The following is a 20,764-nucleotide window of genomic DNA, read 5'->3' as shown; positions in this document are numbered from 1 at the left end:
CCCGAGGGGCTCCAACGACACTTGGATGCACTGCAGGCTTTTTGTTTATCCCATGATTTGGAGGTCAACCTTGGCAAGACCAAGGTCATGATCTTTAACACCTCTTGAGCAAACATGCAACGGAAGCAGTTCACTTTCGATGGGTCACCAGTTGAGATCGTATCCTCATACACTTATTTGGGGGTCATCTTCTCCGGCCCAATTTTCATGATGAGACCAGCGATGCAAGCCAGATTGAGTTGGGGATACGCCTCACTGGCTCGGCTAGAGAGACAATGCTTCCACTCCCACTTCTAGGACCCTCGGACCAAGGCTCTTCTCTTCGACTCCTTGGTCCGACCAGCCGGTATGTATGGCAGCCCTTGTTGGGGGCCTGACATGTCAGAGATAGAGTGGACACGGGTGGAGCACTTGCAGATCCTTATGCTCTCACGGATGATCCAGGGGAAACCGTCTATACCACATCACATCATTCAGGCCAAGTTTCGTGCTTCTCCACTCCAGCTAGATGCAGCCTTTTAGACCATCACATATCTACACCGAGTTAGATCATATGGGGACTACACATCAGGGAGGCAGAGGTTGCCATGGTTGGCTCTCGATTCCTCCATGAGGTTGGCAACAGAGGGAGACGAGCGATGCTAGTATGCACGGACTCACAGATGGTTTGTGAGACTAGGGTTCCAAGTCGATAGAATACCTCCTTTTCAGTATAGTTTAGATGCCCCTCCGATACTCCCACCCACCATCCCGATTGGGCCACACACCAACCAAGTCATTCGAGAGGATCTCCTACAGCTACACACCTTTAGGACCTGGTTGGAGCCAAGGAAGCTTCCAATGAAGCTGAGTTTCTACAGAGATTACTGTCTTCGTATTTCAGAGGAGGGATTCATCACACCACCGAGGTACACTGAGCTTCATATGCCTCACTCATAACGGATCTCCATCGAACAGTTTCGGGTATCATCACACCGCCTCCGCATAGAGAGCGGCAGAGCAGAGGGGATTCCTAGGGAGCATCGCTTATGCATATTGTGCGACTGTCAGGAGGTTGAGTTGGAGGAGCATTTTATTTTCAGGTGCCCAGTGTACTACGAGATCCAAGGTCGCTACCATTGCCTCTTCAAAGACGGCTCCGGGCTCCTTTCCAAATTCCTCGCCTACCCAGACAAGAGATGCCTCGTGACCATTCACGAGGGGGTCCGACAACAAAGAGTACTTACTCAGGCGACAGGGTTTGGCCACATCATCAGACACCTCTCTGAGCAGGATCACAGAGTTCTTCCCATCGAGTGACATTGATCGTCCAATCTATAGCAACAGACGTGACAGAGACCCCAACCCGACAACCGCAGCACGACACACGAGACATTGAGGGGACACACAGATCACTTTGAGGGACCTCCTATCATTGTTTAGACCCGGGATACATCCCACGGGAGTCACAGTGGCTCTGGCCTTGCGTCAAGCCTCGTCTCGAAGACCGAGACGCACAGCACCCCTTGACGGGCACCAGTGTCCCATCACTGACTATGCACCAGCCAGGGCGACATGACATACAGAGAATTCCGCTCCGCCCCAATCCTCTTCTTTTCATTGTTACATCCAGATGTATTTGATTATGTATGATCAGACTTAGGATTCAGCACGGGTGATGATGCTCATTTCAGTAGCTCCACCCTTACTATGATTTGTATCAGGTTTTCTTTCAGTCTCATAGACCCATCGGTCTTTCGAAGACTCTAATAAAATTTCTTTCTTTCTTTCTGTCTCGCTAACCCCCTCGCTACCCCTCGCTACCTACCCCCTCCGCTACCTTGCTACCCCTCTCGCTAACCCCCCGCTACCTCGCTACCCCCCCCTGCTACCCCTCTCGCTACCCCCTGCTACCCCTCTCGCTACCCCCTCTGCTACCCCTCTCTACCCCCCGCTACCCCCTCCGCTAACCCCCCGCTACCCCCTCCGTACCCCCTCGCTAACACCCCCCCCTTTTTTTTTTTTGGTCCACCCAAAACACCCACCCAAAAAAAAAAAAAAAGCAACTTCGACCTCTTGCAGTCCCTTCTTTGCCCCCACAATGAAGGGAACAGGGGGATGAGGACAGGAGACTAGGCGGGAGACCCCTCGATCCAAATCTGCATACGCGTGGAGATGGGGAAGGGGAACAGTGACAAGGCGAAAACACAAAAGCAACTCAATCTGGAGGACTTCAACAAACGCAGCAACCAGAGCGGTTTGACAATGGACAACACCACGGCCCAAAAGAAAGGGGGCCCACCATGCCACTCACCACATCCTCGATCTCTATGGTTACCACCACTATTTCACCACCATCATCCGTCTCATTATCTACGCCACCTCTCTCCTCCCCCTCTCTTGCATCATCATCACAGGTCTCTTCTCTAGTAGCCTCACCACTGGCCCCACCAGCCACAGCTCCACAGTACTTTCCCCTCAAATCACCTCTACCTCTCAGTCAGCCACCCTTCATCACCTCGTCCGGCCTCGCTACTCCTACATATCACTCCCCCGCCTAGATCATGCTGTCCCCACCCTCAGTACAACCTCAGTAGCCCACCTTCATTCCAACCCCTCTCGAGATCCAGTTCCCACCTGGACCAGGACATCTTAGGCCCCCGCCAGATGCTTGGGACTCCCTATTGGCTGAGATACACAGCATCCGCGCCCGTCAAGTAGAGCTGACACATTACACCCAGGAGCAGGCTCGATACACCCAGGAGCAGGCCCGCATTATACACGAGGAGGGCACCCTTATCCACGGACTCAAACACGACATCACACAACTTCAAGAGGAGCTCAGGACCCTCAGAGCAGCGCCTGGAGGCACCCCAGTCATAGAGATGGAGGCACACAGCCACAATACATTCGGCTATAGCAGAGACGACTAGATGGGTGGACGTGGCGAAACGGGAGCCCACAAAGGCAACCGTTTCAGCCGCCATACAGGAGCAGCAGCAGAGGGCTTCGAAGGCCCTCAACATCCGGATACGAGGGATCACGCGAGACAACACCAGCACCACTACGACACCCATGGAGGCGATCACCTTTGTGACCACCACCATGGGGGTCCCCGATCATGGCATAGAGGGAGCATGGCGTGTTGGGAGAGATCCCAACCAAGAGCAGCCCCTAGTCATTCGCTTCGAAGATTCACATGCTCGACTAGCGACACTCCAACGCCGAGCCTCTCTACGAGAGCATCCCACCCTGTCCATGGACGAGGATTTGACACCGCTACAGATTGAGGAGTGACGAGTTCTTCTGCAGCGGCGGGATGTTGCCCGCAAGGAGGGGAAATGGGCCGTGGTCTGAGATGGTAGGTTGTTGACCGGCACCCGTCGGGCTCCCACCCGTACCCCCTAGGGGGACGGGGCCTATGAGACTCAGGTTTCTGAGACCCTAGACTACACCATTTAGAACTGTAATGGTACCTTATGGTCAAACCCAGGGGACTTCTCGGAGTCTTATACAAGACGAGACATAGTCTTTTACACGGAGACACACCAAAGCCCAGAGCGTCCACTACCGATAGTCAGTGGCTACACATGGGAGTCAGCCTTCAGGGATGAGACGAGGGATACAGGAGGAGTCCGAGGATCAGGCGAGGTCGCAGTATTGTACAGGTCTTCCCTCGCTGGAGCCATCTCCATTGAGAGGAAGGACGCACACTCCCGATTCATGTGGATCCGGATCCGACGCACAGACACCCATGACCTTTTCATAGCAATATGCTACTTCTCGCCAGACACATCCCACTTCGCCAAAGTGGCACGAGAAGAGGGTGAGACATCGCCATATGCATATGCACCCTTACATCAAGATATCCTAGACCTTTCAGCCCGCGGGGAAGTTCTCCTTGTTGGGGACTTTAACGCCATGACAAGTACGCGACAGGCACCACTCCTGGACTTCCGAGACGACTCTATCATGCTACCAGACATGGACCTCGACGGAGCAGGTATGACCAGGACCTCATCAGACCGACACGAGCCTGTTACACCATATGGACACGCGCTCCTTGATTTGGGCAGGATGCATGATCTCATCATCTACAACGGGCTCGACCTATGGCCCTCCTCAGGTGGTTTTACTTGCTTCCCACATGGGGGGGGCACTAGTGTAGTAGATTACATCATGGGATCCCCTACCTTCACTTCATGTATCACTGACTTCACCGTAGCACCACTCCCTCCAAGAGCTGATCACACATACCTATTCTTCACTATTGCCACCCCACGCTTAGCCACACCACACACACCACATAGGAAGCACGACACCTACCACGACATACACTTTGATCACAACCTCTCACCAGCCTACTCTGGACGCCTAAATAGACTCCTAACCTACATCGATCACATACCACTCATAGAGGACCGTGCTACCCTCATTAGTCGCACACTCCACGAGGCTACCCTCCAAATCTTTCCCCACACCACACGGTCCACTAGACCACCATCTCTTGGTTCTGTACCTTGCAACAATTGGTACGATGCGGAGTGCAAGGCTTATCGCCGACAGCTCCGACTTGAAACCAGATGTCACCTCCCGAACACACCAGACACGGTACGCAAGTACCGACGTCTCGTACGTTGGAAGAAGCAGGCATTTCTTCATCAAAATGAGGAGGAGCTGCTGCATGTACAGCAACAACTCTAAGGATTTTTGGCGAAGATTCCTTGAGCGTAGGTCCCCATCACCCCTCACCGACACGAGAGTCTGGCACACGTATGCACACCATCTATATGATGTCCCACACTAGCCCACTCCAGACCTCATACACACACCTCGTCCCACCACTTGCACGTTGTTCACCAGAGGGGGAGTCAAGGATGCGACATATTGAAACTGCACAATGACTGAGCTAAGGATCACGAGGGGCTATGCACTGAGTTTATCACATATGGGATCGACACGTTAGCCCCGATCCTAGCAAAGCTATTCAATGACACTGTTTGCTTGGCTTCCCCCGCACTTGGACACTCAACACCATCACCCCCCTCCACAAGGTAGGGGATCCCATGGACCCGAGTAACTACATGACTATCATGATTGGACATGTGATGTCCAAGATCTATGCAACTGTATTGGATGCATCGGTCAACCTGTTCGCAAAGATGAGAGGGCTCAGAGCAAAGGGTCATGCCAGCTTGAAGCGAGACCATGGGACTATGGATCACATACTCACACTCAAGAGGAGGCCAAATCACGGAAGGAGAGAGTATACTATTGCTTTGTCAATTTCCCCAAAGCCTTTGACACAGTACCTCGAGCTCATCTTATCACACGCCTACAAACATTGGAATTTGATCAGGAGATCATTTGGGTAGTCATGGCACTATATGAGAGAGTCTCAGGCCGAGTTCGTACAGGCGCAGGTTGGACAGATGACATCCTGAGTACCATTGTTATCCATAGGGGTCAAACAAGGTTGTCCCTTATCACCGACCCTATTTGGCCTCTACATTGAGCTTGAGACTTTCATGGACGTTCGGAGAGACCGGTTGCTCACTTGCCAAGATCATCATCAGGATTCTTCTTTATGCAGATGACGTGGCACTCTTGTCGTCCACACCTGAGGGGCTCTAGCGACACCTGGATGCACTGCAGGCTTTTTGTTTATCCCATGATTTAGAGGTTAACCTTGGCAAGACCAAGGTCATGATCTTTAACACCTCTCGAGCAAACATGCAACGGAAGCAGTTTACTTTTACTTTGGGTGGGTCACCAGTTGAGATCGTATCCTCATACACTTACTTGGGGGTCATCTTCTCCGGCCCGATCTTCACGATGAGACCAGCGATGCACGCCAGACTGAGCAGGGGATATGCCTCACTGGCTCGGCTAGAGAGACAGTGCTTTCACTCCCACTTCCAGGACCCTCGGACCAAGGCTCTTCTCTTCGACTCCTTGGTCCGACCAGCCGGTATGTATGGCAACCCTTGTTGGGGGCCTGACATGTCAGAGATAGAGTGGACACGGGTGGAGCGCTTGCAGATCCTCATGCTCTCACAGATGATCCGGGGGAAACCGTCTGTACCACATCACATCATTCAGGCCAAGTTTGGTGCTTCTCCACTCCAGCTAGATGCAACCTTTCAAACCATCACATATCTACACCCGGTTAGACCATATGGGGACTGCACATCAGGGAGAAAGAGGTTGCCATGGTTGGCTCTCGATTCCTCCATGAGGTTGGCAGTAGAGGGAGACGAGCGATGCTGGTATGCACGAACTCACAGATGGTTTGTGAGACTAGGGTTCCACGTCAATACAATACCTCCTTTTCAATACAGTTTAGATGCCCCTCTGGTACTCCCACATACCAACCAAGTCATTCGAGAGGATCTCCTACAGCTACACACCTTTAGAACCTGGTTGGAGCCGAGGGAGCTTCCAGTGCAGCTGAGTTTCTACAGAGATTATTGTCTTCGCATTTTGGAGGAGGGATTCATCACACCACCGGGGTACACTGAGCTTCATATGCCTCACTATGGATCTCCATCCGACAATTTCGGGTATCATCACACAGCCTCCGCATAGAGAGTGGCAGAGAAGAGGGGATTCCTAGGGAGCATCGCTTATGCATATTGTGCGACTATCAAGAGGTTGAGTCGGAGGAGCATTTTATTTTCAGGTGCCCAGTGTACTACGAGATCCGAGGTCGCTACCACTGCCTCTTCAGAGACGGCTCCGGGCCCCTTTCCAGATTCCTCGCCTACCCAGATCAGAGATGCCTCGCGGCCTTCATTCACAAGGGAGTCCGACATAGAGAGTACTTACTCAGGCGACGGGGCTTGGCCACATCATCAGACACCTCTCAGAGCAGGATCACAGAGTTCTTCCCATCAAGTGACATTGATCGTCCAGTCTCTAGCCACAGACATGACAGAGACCCCGACCCAACGATCGCAACACGACACACGAGACATCGAGGAGACACACAGATCACTCTGGGGGACCTCCCGTCATTGTTTAGACCCGAGATATGTCCCACGGGAGTCACGATGGCTCTGGTCTTGCGTCGAGCCTCGTCCAAGAGACCGAGATGCACGGCACCCCTTGACGAGCAGCAGCGTCGCATCGCCGTCTTTGCACCAGTCAGAGCGACATGACATACGGAGGATTCCGCTCTGCTCCAGTCCTTTTCTTTTCATTGTTACATCCAGATGTATTTGATTATGTATGATCAGACTTAGGATTCACCACGGGTAATGATGCTCGTTTCAGTAGCTGTGGCCACCCTTACTGTGATTTGTATCAAGTTTTCTTTCAGTCTCATAGACCCATCGGTCTTCCGAAGACTCTAATAAAATTTCTTTCTCTCTCTCTCTCTCTCTCTCTCTCTCTATCACATCCTATGTATGATTGGGAAACATAAGCTACCAATCACATGCTATGTATCATTCTCCATTTATCTCTCCATTCCTTTTGCCAAGAAGCATCTTGTGAGTATTCTTGCAAGTCAAAAACGAATGACATTGATGCAAACCAGTTTTCCTCAAGAATCTTCTAAAGTCACTCATTCTACTAAACTTAGGCGACTCATTTGCATTAACACCTTCAATGTCTGTGTAAAAGCCCTTTAAGTTTATTTAAGTTTTAATCTTATGTTTTTAGGTTTCTAGTGTTCCTTCAAGGTCATGTTAGCGTGTTTCCAATGAATTATTTGATTCATACTTAGAATTTAAATACCATAAATTGAAAATAATAAACAATCAACAACTTTCATATACTCACACAAAGCTCATCAACATGATAGAAATTGCAAAACAGAAACAATGACATCGAATTGGGTGCGAACAAGGAATCACCCACTACTCGAGCTAAGCCCCTGACATTATGTATTCCAATAATGCTTGTTTTATTAGAAAGATAATCCCATAACTCTAGACAGAGCCAATAAGCCCTTAGGAGAGTTCTAAATGTATATACGAGCTCTGCACGTAGCAGTGCCTCCTCATTTTTGCATTCCTCACGCATCAACAAGAGCAGTTTTTTGAAATCTGTCGTTCCTCTCTCTTCCAACGGCTTTTCTGCTTCTTTTTCCTCCAGACGTTGTTTTTTCTGGTCCAGCTATCTTCTGCTTTCTTCTAGCTGGGATGAATGTTCTTCGATTGCTGTAAGAGGACCCAATTTTGCTCTAGAAGGTTCGCCATCACTTCTTGAGCACTTGGTGGAAGCGGATCTTGTTGGTAGTCTTTCCCCTCTTGAAAGTCTTCAAGGGTGAAACCTTTTCCTGATCCTTCCATGGCACTTGATTGTGTGTCCTTTCCGGATCTCAACACAACCATACACTCGCGGTAGTCAAGCTGGATACAAACCGAAGCTCTAATACCAATGTCATATGCAACGGTTATCTGATCGTGTAATTCACAGCAAGACCTTCTTTAAACCTTTAGCAAGGAATTAGTGTTGTACACCATAGAAAGAGAAAAGAGATGAGGGTAAAGAGAGAGTAGAGTCGACAACCGATTGGGTCCCTGTACCCATTGAGGGCCCCCTCCCCCAATCAAGAGAGAATTTGCTTTATACTTAAAGAACTGAGAAATACAAAGAACACTCTTCGAGAGAGCACGGAACACGCTTCTGAAGAGCTCATTGTGCAACATAGAGCAGACCCAAAGACCTGAGAGGCAACGCCGACCAATATCGAGACCTTGATGCTGTCCACACTAACGATGTAGGATGTTTCTACAAGGCAAGGGAGAGGCTTGTGCTGTCCACCGGAATGTAGGGTTACTGCGTGAGTGAGAGAGTGAAACCTAGGAGTGATAGATCCTATAAGAGAGCTAAGATATGACTGAAATATAGAGTGATCTGTGTAAAGCTGTAAAAGAAAACTGAAAAGAGCTGCTGAAACAGACCCCAAACCTTATTCCGTTCGCTGTCCCAACTCCCCATCTAATGCGCTGTGTGAACACCTTCCTAGAGGGCTGAACTGATGCCAAAGGCTGAGGCTGGTCAGAGGGCCACTGGGGGTGAGTGTCAAGCTGTTCAAAGGGGGCTGAGGAGGAGCTGTAGGAGGCTGAAGTGGTGGGAGAACTGAATGAGGAAAGAGGGCTTGGAGGCCCCCTATTTATAGGGCTTTTGGGGCTGGTTGGCTGGTCCCTTGGCCCCATAAAGGCAGCCCTAGGCCCCATAAATGGCAGCCTAGGAGTGGTGCAAGGTAGCCTATAAAAGCAGCCCTTCCCATGCCATTCTCTTCACTTGTTCCAGCCCTAAGGGGCCCCAGAAGGGCTCCTATCCTAGGCTAGACCTAAACCTATCCCTAAATCTAAGATGGAAACACTACCCTATGGTTCTCCAGTGGGTACTAGTGAACAAGGACTGATCTTGTGACTTGACCTAAGGTTGAGAGACTGACTTACGTAGCTTGTGCCTGACTGTCCTTGGACAAGGGCTCACAAAGAGGTCACAGCATACAACAAAATCTCCTATTAGGGAACTATTATGCACCTGTCGATGTAGCCGGTGTGTCACTTTGCACCGAAGTGCAGGGGTGCATGTGACAATACAGTCATCTCCTTTAAAAAATAGTAGGGAATCAATATGTATCTGACAACAGAATATGCTAAAATTTCCTCAGGAAAGCCAAGGATGTAGAATAGCAGGATGTAGAGGCCAGATTCAGCCCAATCAACAAACTGAAATATAGACGCTCGAGAGTCTATGATCAATCCCCCTTGTACACACTACCATGGGCACGTCTCACGTCAACAATACAAAAATATCTCAAATCTAACACCAAGATGTAATACCATACCATTGTAGAACCTCCAATCAACAAACAAACACGAGCAGATTGACCAACCCAACACCAAGGTAGCTCCAAAATTCAACCAAGCTTGTGTGTATACTCATATGGAAGGAAGCCATGTGGCATTAGGACCCAACCAATGACTTGTATATGATCACCCTCTCTATATCTCCCTCACAAGTTTCATTTGAAAAAAGATGCATCTCCGTGGTAAGTGAAAAGCAGATGGCGCTCAAGTGAGTTCTTAGTAAGCCTTATTTAGAGCATTTGTGTGGTCCTAAGGTCCATTCCATGCAGTGGGGATAAAAGCAAATGTCACATGGATCCGAATGGGACTTTACGACCATCTACATAACTATGTTGAATAGAGATGCAAACTTTGTGGACTAGAGCATCTGAGGTGCACCTTGTATAAGAGGTCATTATTTGGTGACTCAAAGAAGAATATTCAAGTTTGCCATGCTCCAAGAGCAGTTGTAGCAACAGGCATATTGAGTGAGAAGCTAGAAACAAGTGGAAATAGCAAAAGAGATCATTCTAAGCATTTCAAAGTGCCAATTCCATCATTCCATAAAACACACAGTCTTGAACAAGTACTAACAATCATGGTCAAAAAAGTTACATAAGACCAGAAGATCCAGAAATAGAGGCACATTGACTTAGAGACAGCCAATCTCTCTTTAAGAATTCTGAAATGCACAATCTCCATTCATGTCCTAGGCGGACCACAAGATTTTTTCCCTTTACATTTTGAGAAACTTTTCACCTAAAGAGAATCCTCTACTAAAGCCCTCTTCGAATCCACCATTAGTTAAGGATTATGCCATGTACATTTCACTTCACTCTTTCATTGCTAGTCCTACAACCTAGGTGAATGACAAGGAGTACCAAATCCATTCAGCTTCTATGCAGAAAACATAATCGTAACAGCAAACCCCAGAAACAAACATAACCATTCTTTTGAACCCAAGACTGCTATTTAATGCCACTATCCCCACTCCAACCATGAATAAAGACACACACTTGAGTGGGAACATATTATAATGATAATATTGGAGAGCTTAGTACCTTGAAAATCCTTGTTGGTTACAGCACCCTAGGGATATGACACAAGACTAACACAACTCGCCTCTAATGTACTGTATCTTATAGAACTCTGCAGCCGAATTCTTACAAGAATACTATACAATGCATCTTCAAGTAACTTTTTTTTTGTAGTTAAAGAATATTTTCAAAACGTGATTTATGCATATTAGATAATTCACAAGAAGTGATCTATGGGTTCTTGTCCTCTTTCCTCCCCCTTTGCATGGGTGTTAGTCGAATGAGTGGGTAGGCTGAATTAACAACACCCCTAGAATGTGTCTATTACCACATTTTGCATGTGTCTGCCTTGACAACATGATTCTCTCGCCCACCGAACACCCCAGCGTAGCCATTACAAGAGCATATGCAACATTGCAGCTTGCTCAGTGCCACATGTGTGGGAGTGTGTCTTGAGAGCACATTTTTACTACCCATTCTGGCTTTGGACTATCAAGTTAAATCTAATAGCTCTCTCTCTCTCTCTCTCTCTCTCTCTCTCTCTCTCTCTCTCTCTCTCTCTCTTCAGCAACAGACCAGCCTCACCCAAGAGCTCAGGCAGAACATCGTAGAGCTCAAGGAGGTTTCTTCTCTGAGCATGGCCTCAGGGGGCACACTAGCAATAGCAATGGAGGCCCAAATAGCCACCATGCAGTCGGCCATAGCAGAGACTTCCAAATGGGTGGATGTACTGAAGCAGGAGCTTGCGAAGGCAACCATTTCGGCTACCCTTTTGGAGCAGCAGCAGAGGGCCACTAAAGCTCTCAACATCAAAGTCCGAGGGATTCCACGGACAGAGATATCACCGATGGATGACGCGACCACCTTTGTGGCGACCACATTAGGGGTTCTTGATCATGCTATTGTGGGATCATTGGCGAGTGGGGAGAGACCCAAACAGAGAGCAACCTTTTGTTATACGCTTCAGAGATACTCATGCACGCTTGGCAGCTCTACGCGATAGATCGTCCCACTATATCTATTAATGAGGACCTGACTCCATTGCAAATAGAGAAGAGCATGATGTGTCTCGCAAGGAGGGGAAGTGGGCAGTATTGCGGGATGGACGTCTCATTACCGGACCCCGCAAATCACTTGACAGTCCTCCCACATAGGGGGGCGAGGTCTATGGGACGCAGGATGCCCTCGCTTGCACCATTTGGAACTATAATGGTACTCTTTCGTCATAGCCTGGGAATTTCTCAGAGTCCTACACAGGACGAGACATAGTCTTCTACACAAAGACACATCAAAGCCAAAGCGCCCCCTACCAGTGGTGCTTGGAAGTCAGCATATAGGGAGGAGGGAGAAAGGTGGAGTACGTGGCTTAGGAGGAGTGGCAGTCCTATATAGATCATCTGTCATCAGGGCGATCTCAGTGGAGAGGAGAGATGCACACTCTAGGTTCCTTTGGATCCGATTACGACACACGACTTGTCGAGATCTCTTCATAGCAGTCTGCTTATCCCACCAAAGACATCACACTTCGCCAAGGTAGGGTAAGAAGAGGCTGAGACCATAGTTACCAGGGAACAGGAACGTTCCGAAAATTCGGGTGTCAGAACAGGAATGTTTCGGGAAGGGGGAACGTTCCGAGAATTGGAACCGAAACACCACGTCATCATATGGCTTAAAAGTATGTTAGAAAATGAAAGAAACTAACATTTTACAGCTTTAAACTTTATATACAAGCTCTAAAATATCCATTTGAAATTTTCAAAGAGCAAAAAAAAAACAAAAAAAGGGACGTTCCACGGCCGTTCTGGTTCCGGCCTACTACTTGGAACAGCGTTCCAAACGTTCCGGATGTCGGAATGCCATTCCCTGGTAACTATGGCTGAGACATCACCATACGCACCTCTCCACCAAGATATCATGGGTTTTTTGAGCCACGGAGATGTTCTCCTAGTTGGGGACTACAACGCGAGGACGTGAGCACGTCAACTATCTTTGCTAGATTTTCGAGAGGATGTTTTACTTCCGGACATAGATCTCCCTGACGCTGGCATCTCACGAGTGTCCACAAATAGACGGGCCCCTATTAACTCCTATGGACATGCACTCATGGATCTAAGTACGGCACATGATCTCATTGTCTATAATGGTCTCGAGCAATGGCTCTCCTCCAACGGCTTCACCTACTTTCCACATGGAGGGGGGTCTAGCATCGTTGATTATATCATGGGACCCCCTGCCTTCACATCACAGACTTCTCTGTCTCACCACCTCCCCCTAGACCTGATCACACATATCTCTTCTTTAATATCACCAATCCTCGTCTTACTACACCCTCTTCCGCACCACCCACTTATACTACTAATCGCAACATACACTTCAATCACAGCCTCTCACCAAGATATTATGCATGACTCTACACGCTACTCACTTATATTGACCACATACCTCTCCTAGAGGACTGAGCCGCTTTGATTACTCGATCACAGCACGAGGCTTCCCTTCATGCCTTGCCGTACACCACACGCTCTAACCGTCCACCGCCTCTAAGGTCTGTGCCATGTAATAGCTAGTACGATGATGAGTATAAGGCTCTTCGCCGACAACTCCAATTCAAGTCCAAACATGGCCTACGAATGAACCAGACACGTTATGTGAGTATCATCTAGTCCGCCAAAAGAAAAGCAACTTTATTCGTCGAAATGAGGAGGAATTACTGAACATCTTGTTTAGCAATAACTCCAAAGACTTTTGGCGACGGTTTCTTGAACGACGGTCCCCCTCACCTCTCACAAATACTCAGGTCTGGCACAACTATGCCCACACATTATATGATATCCCCAACCAGCCCACTCCTAATCTCTCACACCCACCACAATCGACTTGTAATCTATTCACTAAGGGGGGGTGTCAAAAACGTAGTCATGAAGCTTCACAACGGCCGAGCGAAGGATCATGAGGGTTTATGCACCGAGTTTGTTGCATACATGATTGATATCCTAGCCCCTATCCTAGCAAAACTATGCAATGAAGCAGTTTGTCATGGTTTCCCACACACATGGACCCTCAACACCATCCCACCTATCCACAAGGCAGGGGAACCTATGAGACCAAGTAACTACAGGACCATTATGATTGGGCATGTCATGTCCAAGATATACGCCTCAGTACTTGATATGGAGGTCAACCGATAGCCAGAGATGCAAGGACTCAGAGTAGAGGAGCATGCAGGTTTCTGGCGTGACCATGGGACCATGGACCACATACTTACACTCAGAACTGTCATAGAGGAGGCCAAAGCACTAAGACAGAGGGTCTATTGCTGCTTTGTGGATTTCCACAAAGCCTTCGTCACAGTAGCACGAGCACGTCTCATCAGGCGGTTGCAGGAGCTGGGCTATGGCGAGGACATAGTGTGGGCTGTTATGACACTTTACGAGAGGTTTTTCGGCAACATAGTTCGTACAGGTGAGGGATGGGGTGGGGGATGGACAAAAGAGATCATGAGCACCATTGGGATCAAACAAGGTTGTCCACTCTCAACGACCTTGTTTGGCCTTTACATAGACGAGCTTGAGTCGTTTATGAGGACCATAGGAGGAGCTGGTTGCTCTCTCGCCAGATACATGCTCCAAATTCTATTGTACGCCGATGATGTGGTGCTCTTATCCTCGTTTGCTGAGGGGCTCCAAAGACATTTTGATGCACTATTGGTTTTTTGTGTCCCATGATTTGAAGGTCAACCTTGGTAAAACCAAGATGATGATCTTCAACACCTCCGGGGCAGCCACACATAGAGAGCAATTCACGTTTGACGAGGCACTAGTTGAGATTGTCTCATCATCACTTACCTGGGGGTTCTATTCTCTGGACCTATCTTCACGATGAGCCCGGTGATGCAAGCTCGTCTGATACGCCTCCCTTGCCTGACTGTGGAGAGACAATGCTTGCATTCACATTTTCAAGACCCACGGACCAAGGTACTCCTTTTTTACTCCTTGGTCCGACCTACGGGCATGTACAGCAACACTTGCCATGGAAAGATCTATCCAACACAAAGTGGACTCGAGTGGAGAGATTATAGGTTCTCTTTGTTGTCACGGATGATCCACAACAAGCCATCTATCCCTCTTCAAATCATTCGGGCTGAGTTCAGGGCTCCATGGATGTAGCATTCCAAACTATCAATTATCTATACTGCGTGCCATGTGGCTGCTATACTGCAAGGCAACACAAGCTACCTTGGTTGGCATTAGCATCTTCTATGAGATTGGCAGCTCAAGGTGATCAGAGATGTTGGTATGCACACACATGCAGATGGTTTGGGAGATTGGGTTTTCATATAGACAAACTCCCTCCCTTTTAGTACAACATTGATGCGCCGTTTGTCCCCTTTCGAGGCAACGAGTTCAACCCAATCATCCGAGAGGAAGTCTTAGAGCTACACACATTCAGGACCTGGTTGGCACAGATAGAGCTTCCTGTGAAGCTCCTTTCTATCGAGATCATTGCCTACACATTTCTGAGGAGGGTTTCATTATCCCACCAGGGTACACCCAGATCCACCTACCACAATCACCCAAATCCACCTACCACACTCACTCAGGATTGCTATTGGGCAGTTCCGCATGACATCGCACCAACTCCATATCGAGAGTGGGCCAGTAGATGGGATCCCCAGAGAGTCGCATCTACACATTATGTGATCGACATGAGGTAAAATCAGAGAAGCACTTCGTCTTCCGTTGCCAAGTCTCCTATGAGATCCATGGACTATACCACTACCTTTTCACAAACGGATTCGAGGGCCACTCCATATTCCTATCATAGCCAGACCAAAGATGCTTGGCCACTTTCATTCATGAGGCGGTCAGGCATAGGGAGTGTCTCATCAAATCACGGAGATAGGCGTAGGGGGCCTCACCTGGTCTATCCCAGAGTATGAAGGGCACATGGCAGCTCCCAGCGAGTGCAAAAGCAACCCCGTTTTTTAGATCACCTACGTATATAGTGTAAAGAAACATAATTGTCCTAAAGCTGATGTATTAGATGGTTTTTCTATTGTCCCAAGACCTGTTGGTCTCCCATGGACAATAATAGACTCTCTCTCTCTCTCTCTCTCTCTCTCTCTCTCTCACACACACACACACACACACACACACACATTGCAATGATGCCTCACCTTCCACAAGTAGCATGGCTCCAACGAAAAATTCCCTGTAGACATCTCGTTCACCAGTCCTCAGCAGGGAAAGCAATACGCCAACTGTCTCAAAAAGCACGCCTAGACGACCACTGAAGACGCAATTAATAGTGAGAAATGCAGTTTAGATTTACGTTAAACAATTCCGCGGAAGTATTCTACAATTTTCTTGTTCAAACTTGCAAAACAACTGAACATGTCGACCTGATTGTGGGCTCTGCAAAGAATGGGAAAAGTTGCCCAACAACAGGCAGCACTGCAGATGCCTTCCCATGATAAAATACTCCTGGGTAATTCTTCACAGTATGGCACAAAAGCTTCAAGATGGCGGTGAACTCCCTTTCCTTGACTGGATGCCGAAGGGGAGTTAGCAAGCGTCAACGAAACCGTAGTAAAACGACAATGGGTTTGGAGACGCTTGAAAATACCTTTAGAGGGAACGAAGTAGCCCTCGAGCAGATTAGGAAGAACAGAACGGAATCTGGCCTCGACAGGGTCCTCCTCATCAAGCTGAGTGCTGCCCGAAGACTCTCCCTTGCTGGCAATGCGTTCTCCCAGATCTTGAAGCAGCCCAAACAAATCCGCCATGGCTATGTTGCTCCCACTCAGAAATGAGAGATTGACTCCATTGAAAGAAGGACACGCTCATTTAGCGCCAATTATATATATTTGAACATTTTGAAAAATGATAACATAGGAACTCATTGCCTTACACCAACGCTCCGCCCGCCTGCACGCCCAAGCCTGAATAATATGGCTCCTGGGGCAGGGGTGCTTACACACCGCCATGGTGAATCTTGGGCATGTGGCGAAAGGTTGCTCAATGTGCATTTAATGTTTTGAAGAAGAGGCTAAATGCCTCTTCATTTTTTACTCACAGGCGGGCAAGCCGATGCTGTGTAAACAGCCTCAGAGACCTGCCTCCCTCATACCTCAAGGTTCGAATCCTAGGTTGCCTGTGTGTGAAGATTTGTATCATTCTTAGCAAATTTACTGATCAAATTCTAAGAAAAATAATTTTTATACCAATGCTTCTCTCGCTCTCTCTCTCTCTCTCTCTCTGGAAACCACGTGCTATATGCATATGTATATATGTGTGTATAAGCACACACATATTTCACATATCACACATGTGCACACACGCTCAAGTAGGGGACCCATGGGTTGTTGTATGATCAAAATATACTTGAAATACACATAGATATATAGAATTAATTACATATTTATTTATATTTTGAATTCACTCTCTTTTTTAAAGGAGAATGCACTTTCTTCCGTGTTAAGCATGTGGTCTACATCTGATATGGTCTATCCTCTCCCTTGCCTGTCTAACACCCCAAGTCACTTAAACTTCAATCAAGAAAGAAGTCAAAAATAGAGCTTTATTGCATGGAGAATGAGCAACTGCAAGGCAAAGAGCCTAAAGCACACCTAAGAACCCTATCAACAAGAGAAACTCAGTACAAATGAGTAGGATGTCGACACAAATGAATGAGCAGCTGCTACATGTAGCCTAGAAGTCGAGTGGTCTCCTTTGGAAGAGCTCAAGTGCCCCTTTGTAGGCTGAGGATGGCCTCAAACCTTCCACTAGGGGCTAACTATCAATCCTGGAATCCTACGTGAAATTTAGGATCCGGTGCAGAGCTTGGTGCATGGTCATGTTACAAAATCTTGAAGATCCCTCTTGTCAAATTGTACTTCTATATGTGATGAACATGGCTTATGAAGAGCTCAGAGTAATCCAATGGCGTGATTAACTAAATGCACCTCCAAATTAGGAGCCTTCCTAGCATTCCTAGATTTATGGAAATCAGCCTTGAAAGGGGGAAGCTTTTAATGTTAGGCAAATGGCATTCAATTGAGGTATCCTTCGGTAGGTATACCCTCTATGACCATGACTACCTATTTCCAGTGGACTTGGTCTGATTCATCATGATGTCCATGTGGCAAAGCCTCCAAGTGGGACTTGTCATGCTGCCCTATGTACATGAGGCTTGCAGCCCTAAAAGATAGGGAAGATTATTATGCAAGGACATTATGCTTAATGAAACATCTAAATACATGAAGTTAAAGCCTAATGCATGTACTTCAACCCTATATAGCCTATTATTCTATAACTTAATCCTTGGTTGCACAATTTAGGCTCAAAGTGCCATAGCAACCTAAAACCATGCATGCAACAATCCAATGCGTATTACTACAACTAAATGCACACCAATGTTATGCAAAAGTCAATATTATCGAGTACTTATGTACTCAAATGGTCATTTGGGGATCTAAATCGCACTCTCTTCTCAGGCTTGACACTTCCTGCAACATCAATAAGATGGGGAAACTTCTTGGAAAGCTAAGCCAAGTCCATCCAAACTGCTTGCAAAGGCAACTTGCCACTTGCCCAAAAAGCAGAAGTTTGGTGGCCCTCTCCTGGTGACCCTAACCTTATAGTCCAACAAGGTATCCTTTTCAAGTGGAAGCTGAAAGTTTGGAATAATTTCAGGGGGTAAAGAAGGCTTAATGAGACTGAGGTCATCTGAGAGAAGAGGAGGGTAGTAAGGATGCATCAATTTCACATTGAAAATAGGATGGGAAAAGAGACCAGGTGGTAGTTCTAAAAAATAAGCATTCTCAGAGACATGCTTCATGATCTTAAAAAGTCCATATCGAAGGGGCTTAACCTTGGCATGGGAGGAATCCTTCAATCTTTCCTTAGGAAGATGGAGATAGACGATATCTCCTACCTCATAGTGAACATTGTGTCTATGCTTGTTGGCTTTATGTTTATAGGCTTGTGTTTGCTACAAAGTATTGTGAAACTTTGATGAATATCATACAAATGCTTGTCTCCTTTAGAGATATCTTGGCTTGCCATAAAGTTGTCCAAAATACTGACAAGAATTTAGAATCTTTGTCACTGATAATAGATTAAGCTAGTCCAAAATGAACCTACACACAGGGTGAAGAAATGCTTGGCTTCTTGAGGGGTTGAGCATGTTTTGTCAACGGAAATGAAGATGGCCATTTTTGGAAAACATGTCAACCACAACCATAATATAATCATGTTGCCTCCGAGTTGAAGGAAGCCCATAAATGAAGTCCATGCTGAGGAATTTCCAAGGTCTTGAGAGGATTGGAAGGGGCTAATATAACCCAATTTGCTTCTTGCGAGACTTATTTTGTTGACATGCTCCACAATCCATAACTCATGTGAGGCCAATGAAAGTACCTCTAAAGATGTAGGAGAGTCTTGTTGACTCCAAAGTGACCAACTATCAAGTTGGTATGATGCTCTTTGATAAGTTGCATTCCCCGAGGACATTGAGGGACACAAAGCTTATTCAGCTTGTACAAAAATCTATCTTTGAGATGATAGCCATTTTTCTTTGTTATGCTGAGTAGGGGCTACTATAACACAAATAATATCTTGAAAATCCTTATTAGAAACATAGAGGGAAGGTCAATCTTCAAGGGCTGGAATTTTGCAATGAATAATAGTAGCAATCATAAAGTGGATAGGGGGCCTACTTAAGGAATCGCCTTGCTTATTGGCTATCCTTGGTTTGTACTTGATGAGTAGATGAAATTGTTGCATATAGGATGCCCACTTCATGCGTCTAAGACTGCCAATGCTTTGTTGAGTGATTGAATACTGAAGAGGTTGATGATCAATGTTGATGATGACCTCGGAGCACAACAAATAATGTCTCCATTGCTTGAGATATTTAACAAGGGCATAAAGCTCCTCGTCATAAGTAGGATAGCTCCCTTTTGCATCAACAAGGACTGCACTATAAAAAGTCATTGGATGGTCTTGTTGTAGCAACACACCTCCCATAGCATACTTGCTTCCATCACATTGAACTTCAAATGCCATGTTACAATTAGGTAACTTGATGGTTGGAGATTTTGCAATGCATGGTGTGAGAAGGTCAAATGCCTTATCATGAGTATCAGTCCAAACAAAAGGCATACCCTTCTTTGTAAGAGCAAAAAGAGGCAAGCAAATTTATACATGATGGTAAACATGTTTCCTATTGCAGTTAGCCAAGCCAAGGGAACTCCTGAATTCATGTATATTGATTGGAGTTTGCCAATCAAGAATGGCCTTTACCGTATCTTCATCAATGCTCTACCCATCAGAAGAGATAATGAAACCAAGATATTTCAATGAAGGCATGAAAAAACTACACTTCTCCAACTAATGTTTAGAGAGCAATGCAAATATTTACCTCATCCAAATGTTGGAGATGATCCTCGTGACTTTTGGAGTAACGAGGATGTCATCAAGATAAACAATCACAAACTTGTCTAAAAGGCCTGAAGAGGTCATTCATAGCCCTCATGACAGTCGTAGGACCATTAGTGGGGCCAAATGGCATGACCACCCATTCGTATAATCCTTGCTTGCTTTGAAGGTTGTTTTCTAAGTGTCTCCTTCTTTGATTTTGATTTGTTGATAAATAGACTTGATATTCACCTTAGAAGAAAAGATTACACCTTGTAATTGATCTAAGATATCAAAAATTTCTTGGCAAAGGATACCGATTCTCAACATTAATCTTGTTGAGTGCCCTATAGTCAATGCATAGCCTGTAAGACTTGTCCTTCTTGGGCACAAGAATAACAGGGGCTACACAAGGGTACGAGGAAGGGTTAGCATAGCCTAAAGAGATCTATTCCTCAAGATGCCTTTTAATCTCTTCATTCTCCGAAGGGCTAGAACTTGTAGAGAGGTCAATGGG

At 46.9% G+C, this 20,764-nt stretch overlaps 1 protein-coding gene across 4 annotated transcripts in view; it reads right to left on the bottom strand.

Annotated features, from left to right (window-relative positions):
- ATR (Ataxia telangiectasia-mutated and RAD3-like protein) overlaps positions 1-16,690 on the bottom strand; it is a 33,083-nt gene extending 16,393 nt beyond the window's left edge. For all 4 annotated transcript variants that reach the window (XR_015541951.1, XM_087383297.1, XM_087383298.1 and 1 more), the window contains exons 1-3: positions 16,454-16,690; positions 16,230-16,374; positions 16,005-16,117 (exon numbers count right to left, since the gene is read on the bottom strand). Coding sequence is in view for 3 of the 4 variants with exons in the window: in XM_087383297.1 (XP_087239423.1) it covers positions 16,005-16,117; positions 16,230-16,374; positions 16,454-16,613 (418 nt within the window). In the remaining variant the exon portion in view is untranslated. The remainder of the gene's footprint in view (positions 1-16,004; positions 16,118-16,229; positions 16,375-16,453) is intronic.
- Between the last annotated feature and the right edge of the window lie 4,074 nt (positions 16,691-20,764).

This window comes from Dipteris shenzhenensis, chromosome 13 (genome assembly GCF_047967505.1).
Source record: "Dipteris shenzhenensis isolate YYH24624 ecotype China chromosome 13, Dip_SZ_1.0, whole genome shotgun sequence".
Lineage (NCBI taxonomy): Eukaryota > Viridiplantae > Streptophyta > Polypodiopsida > Gleicheniales > Dipteridaceae > Dipteris > Dipteris shenzhenensis.
This window is presented reverse-complemented; position numbering and strand designations above follow the sequence as displayed.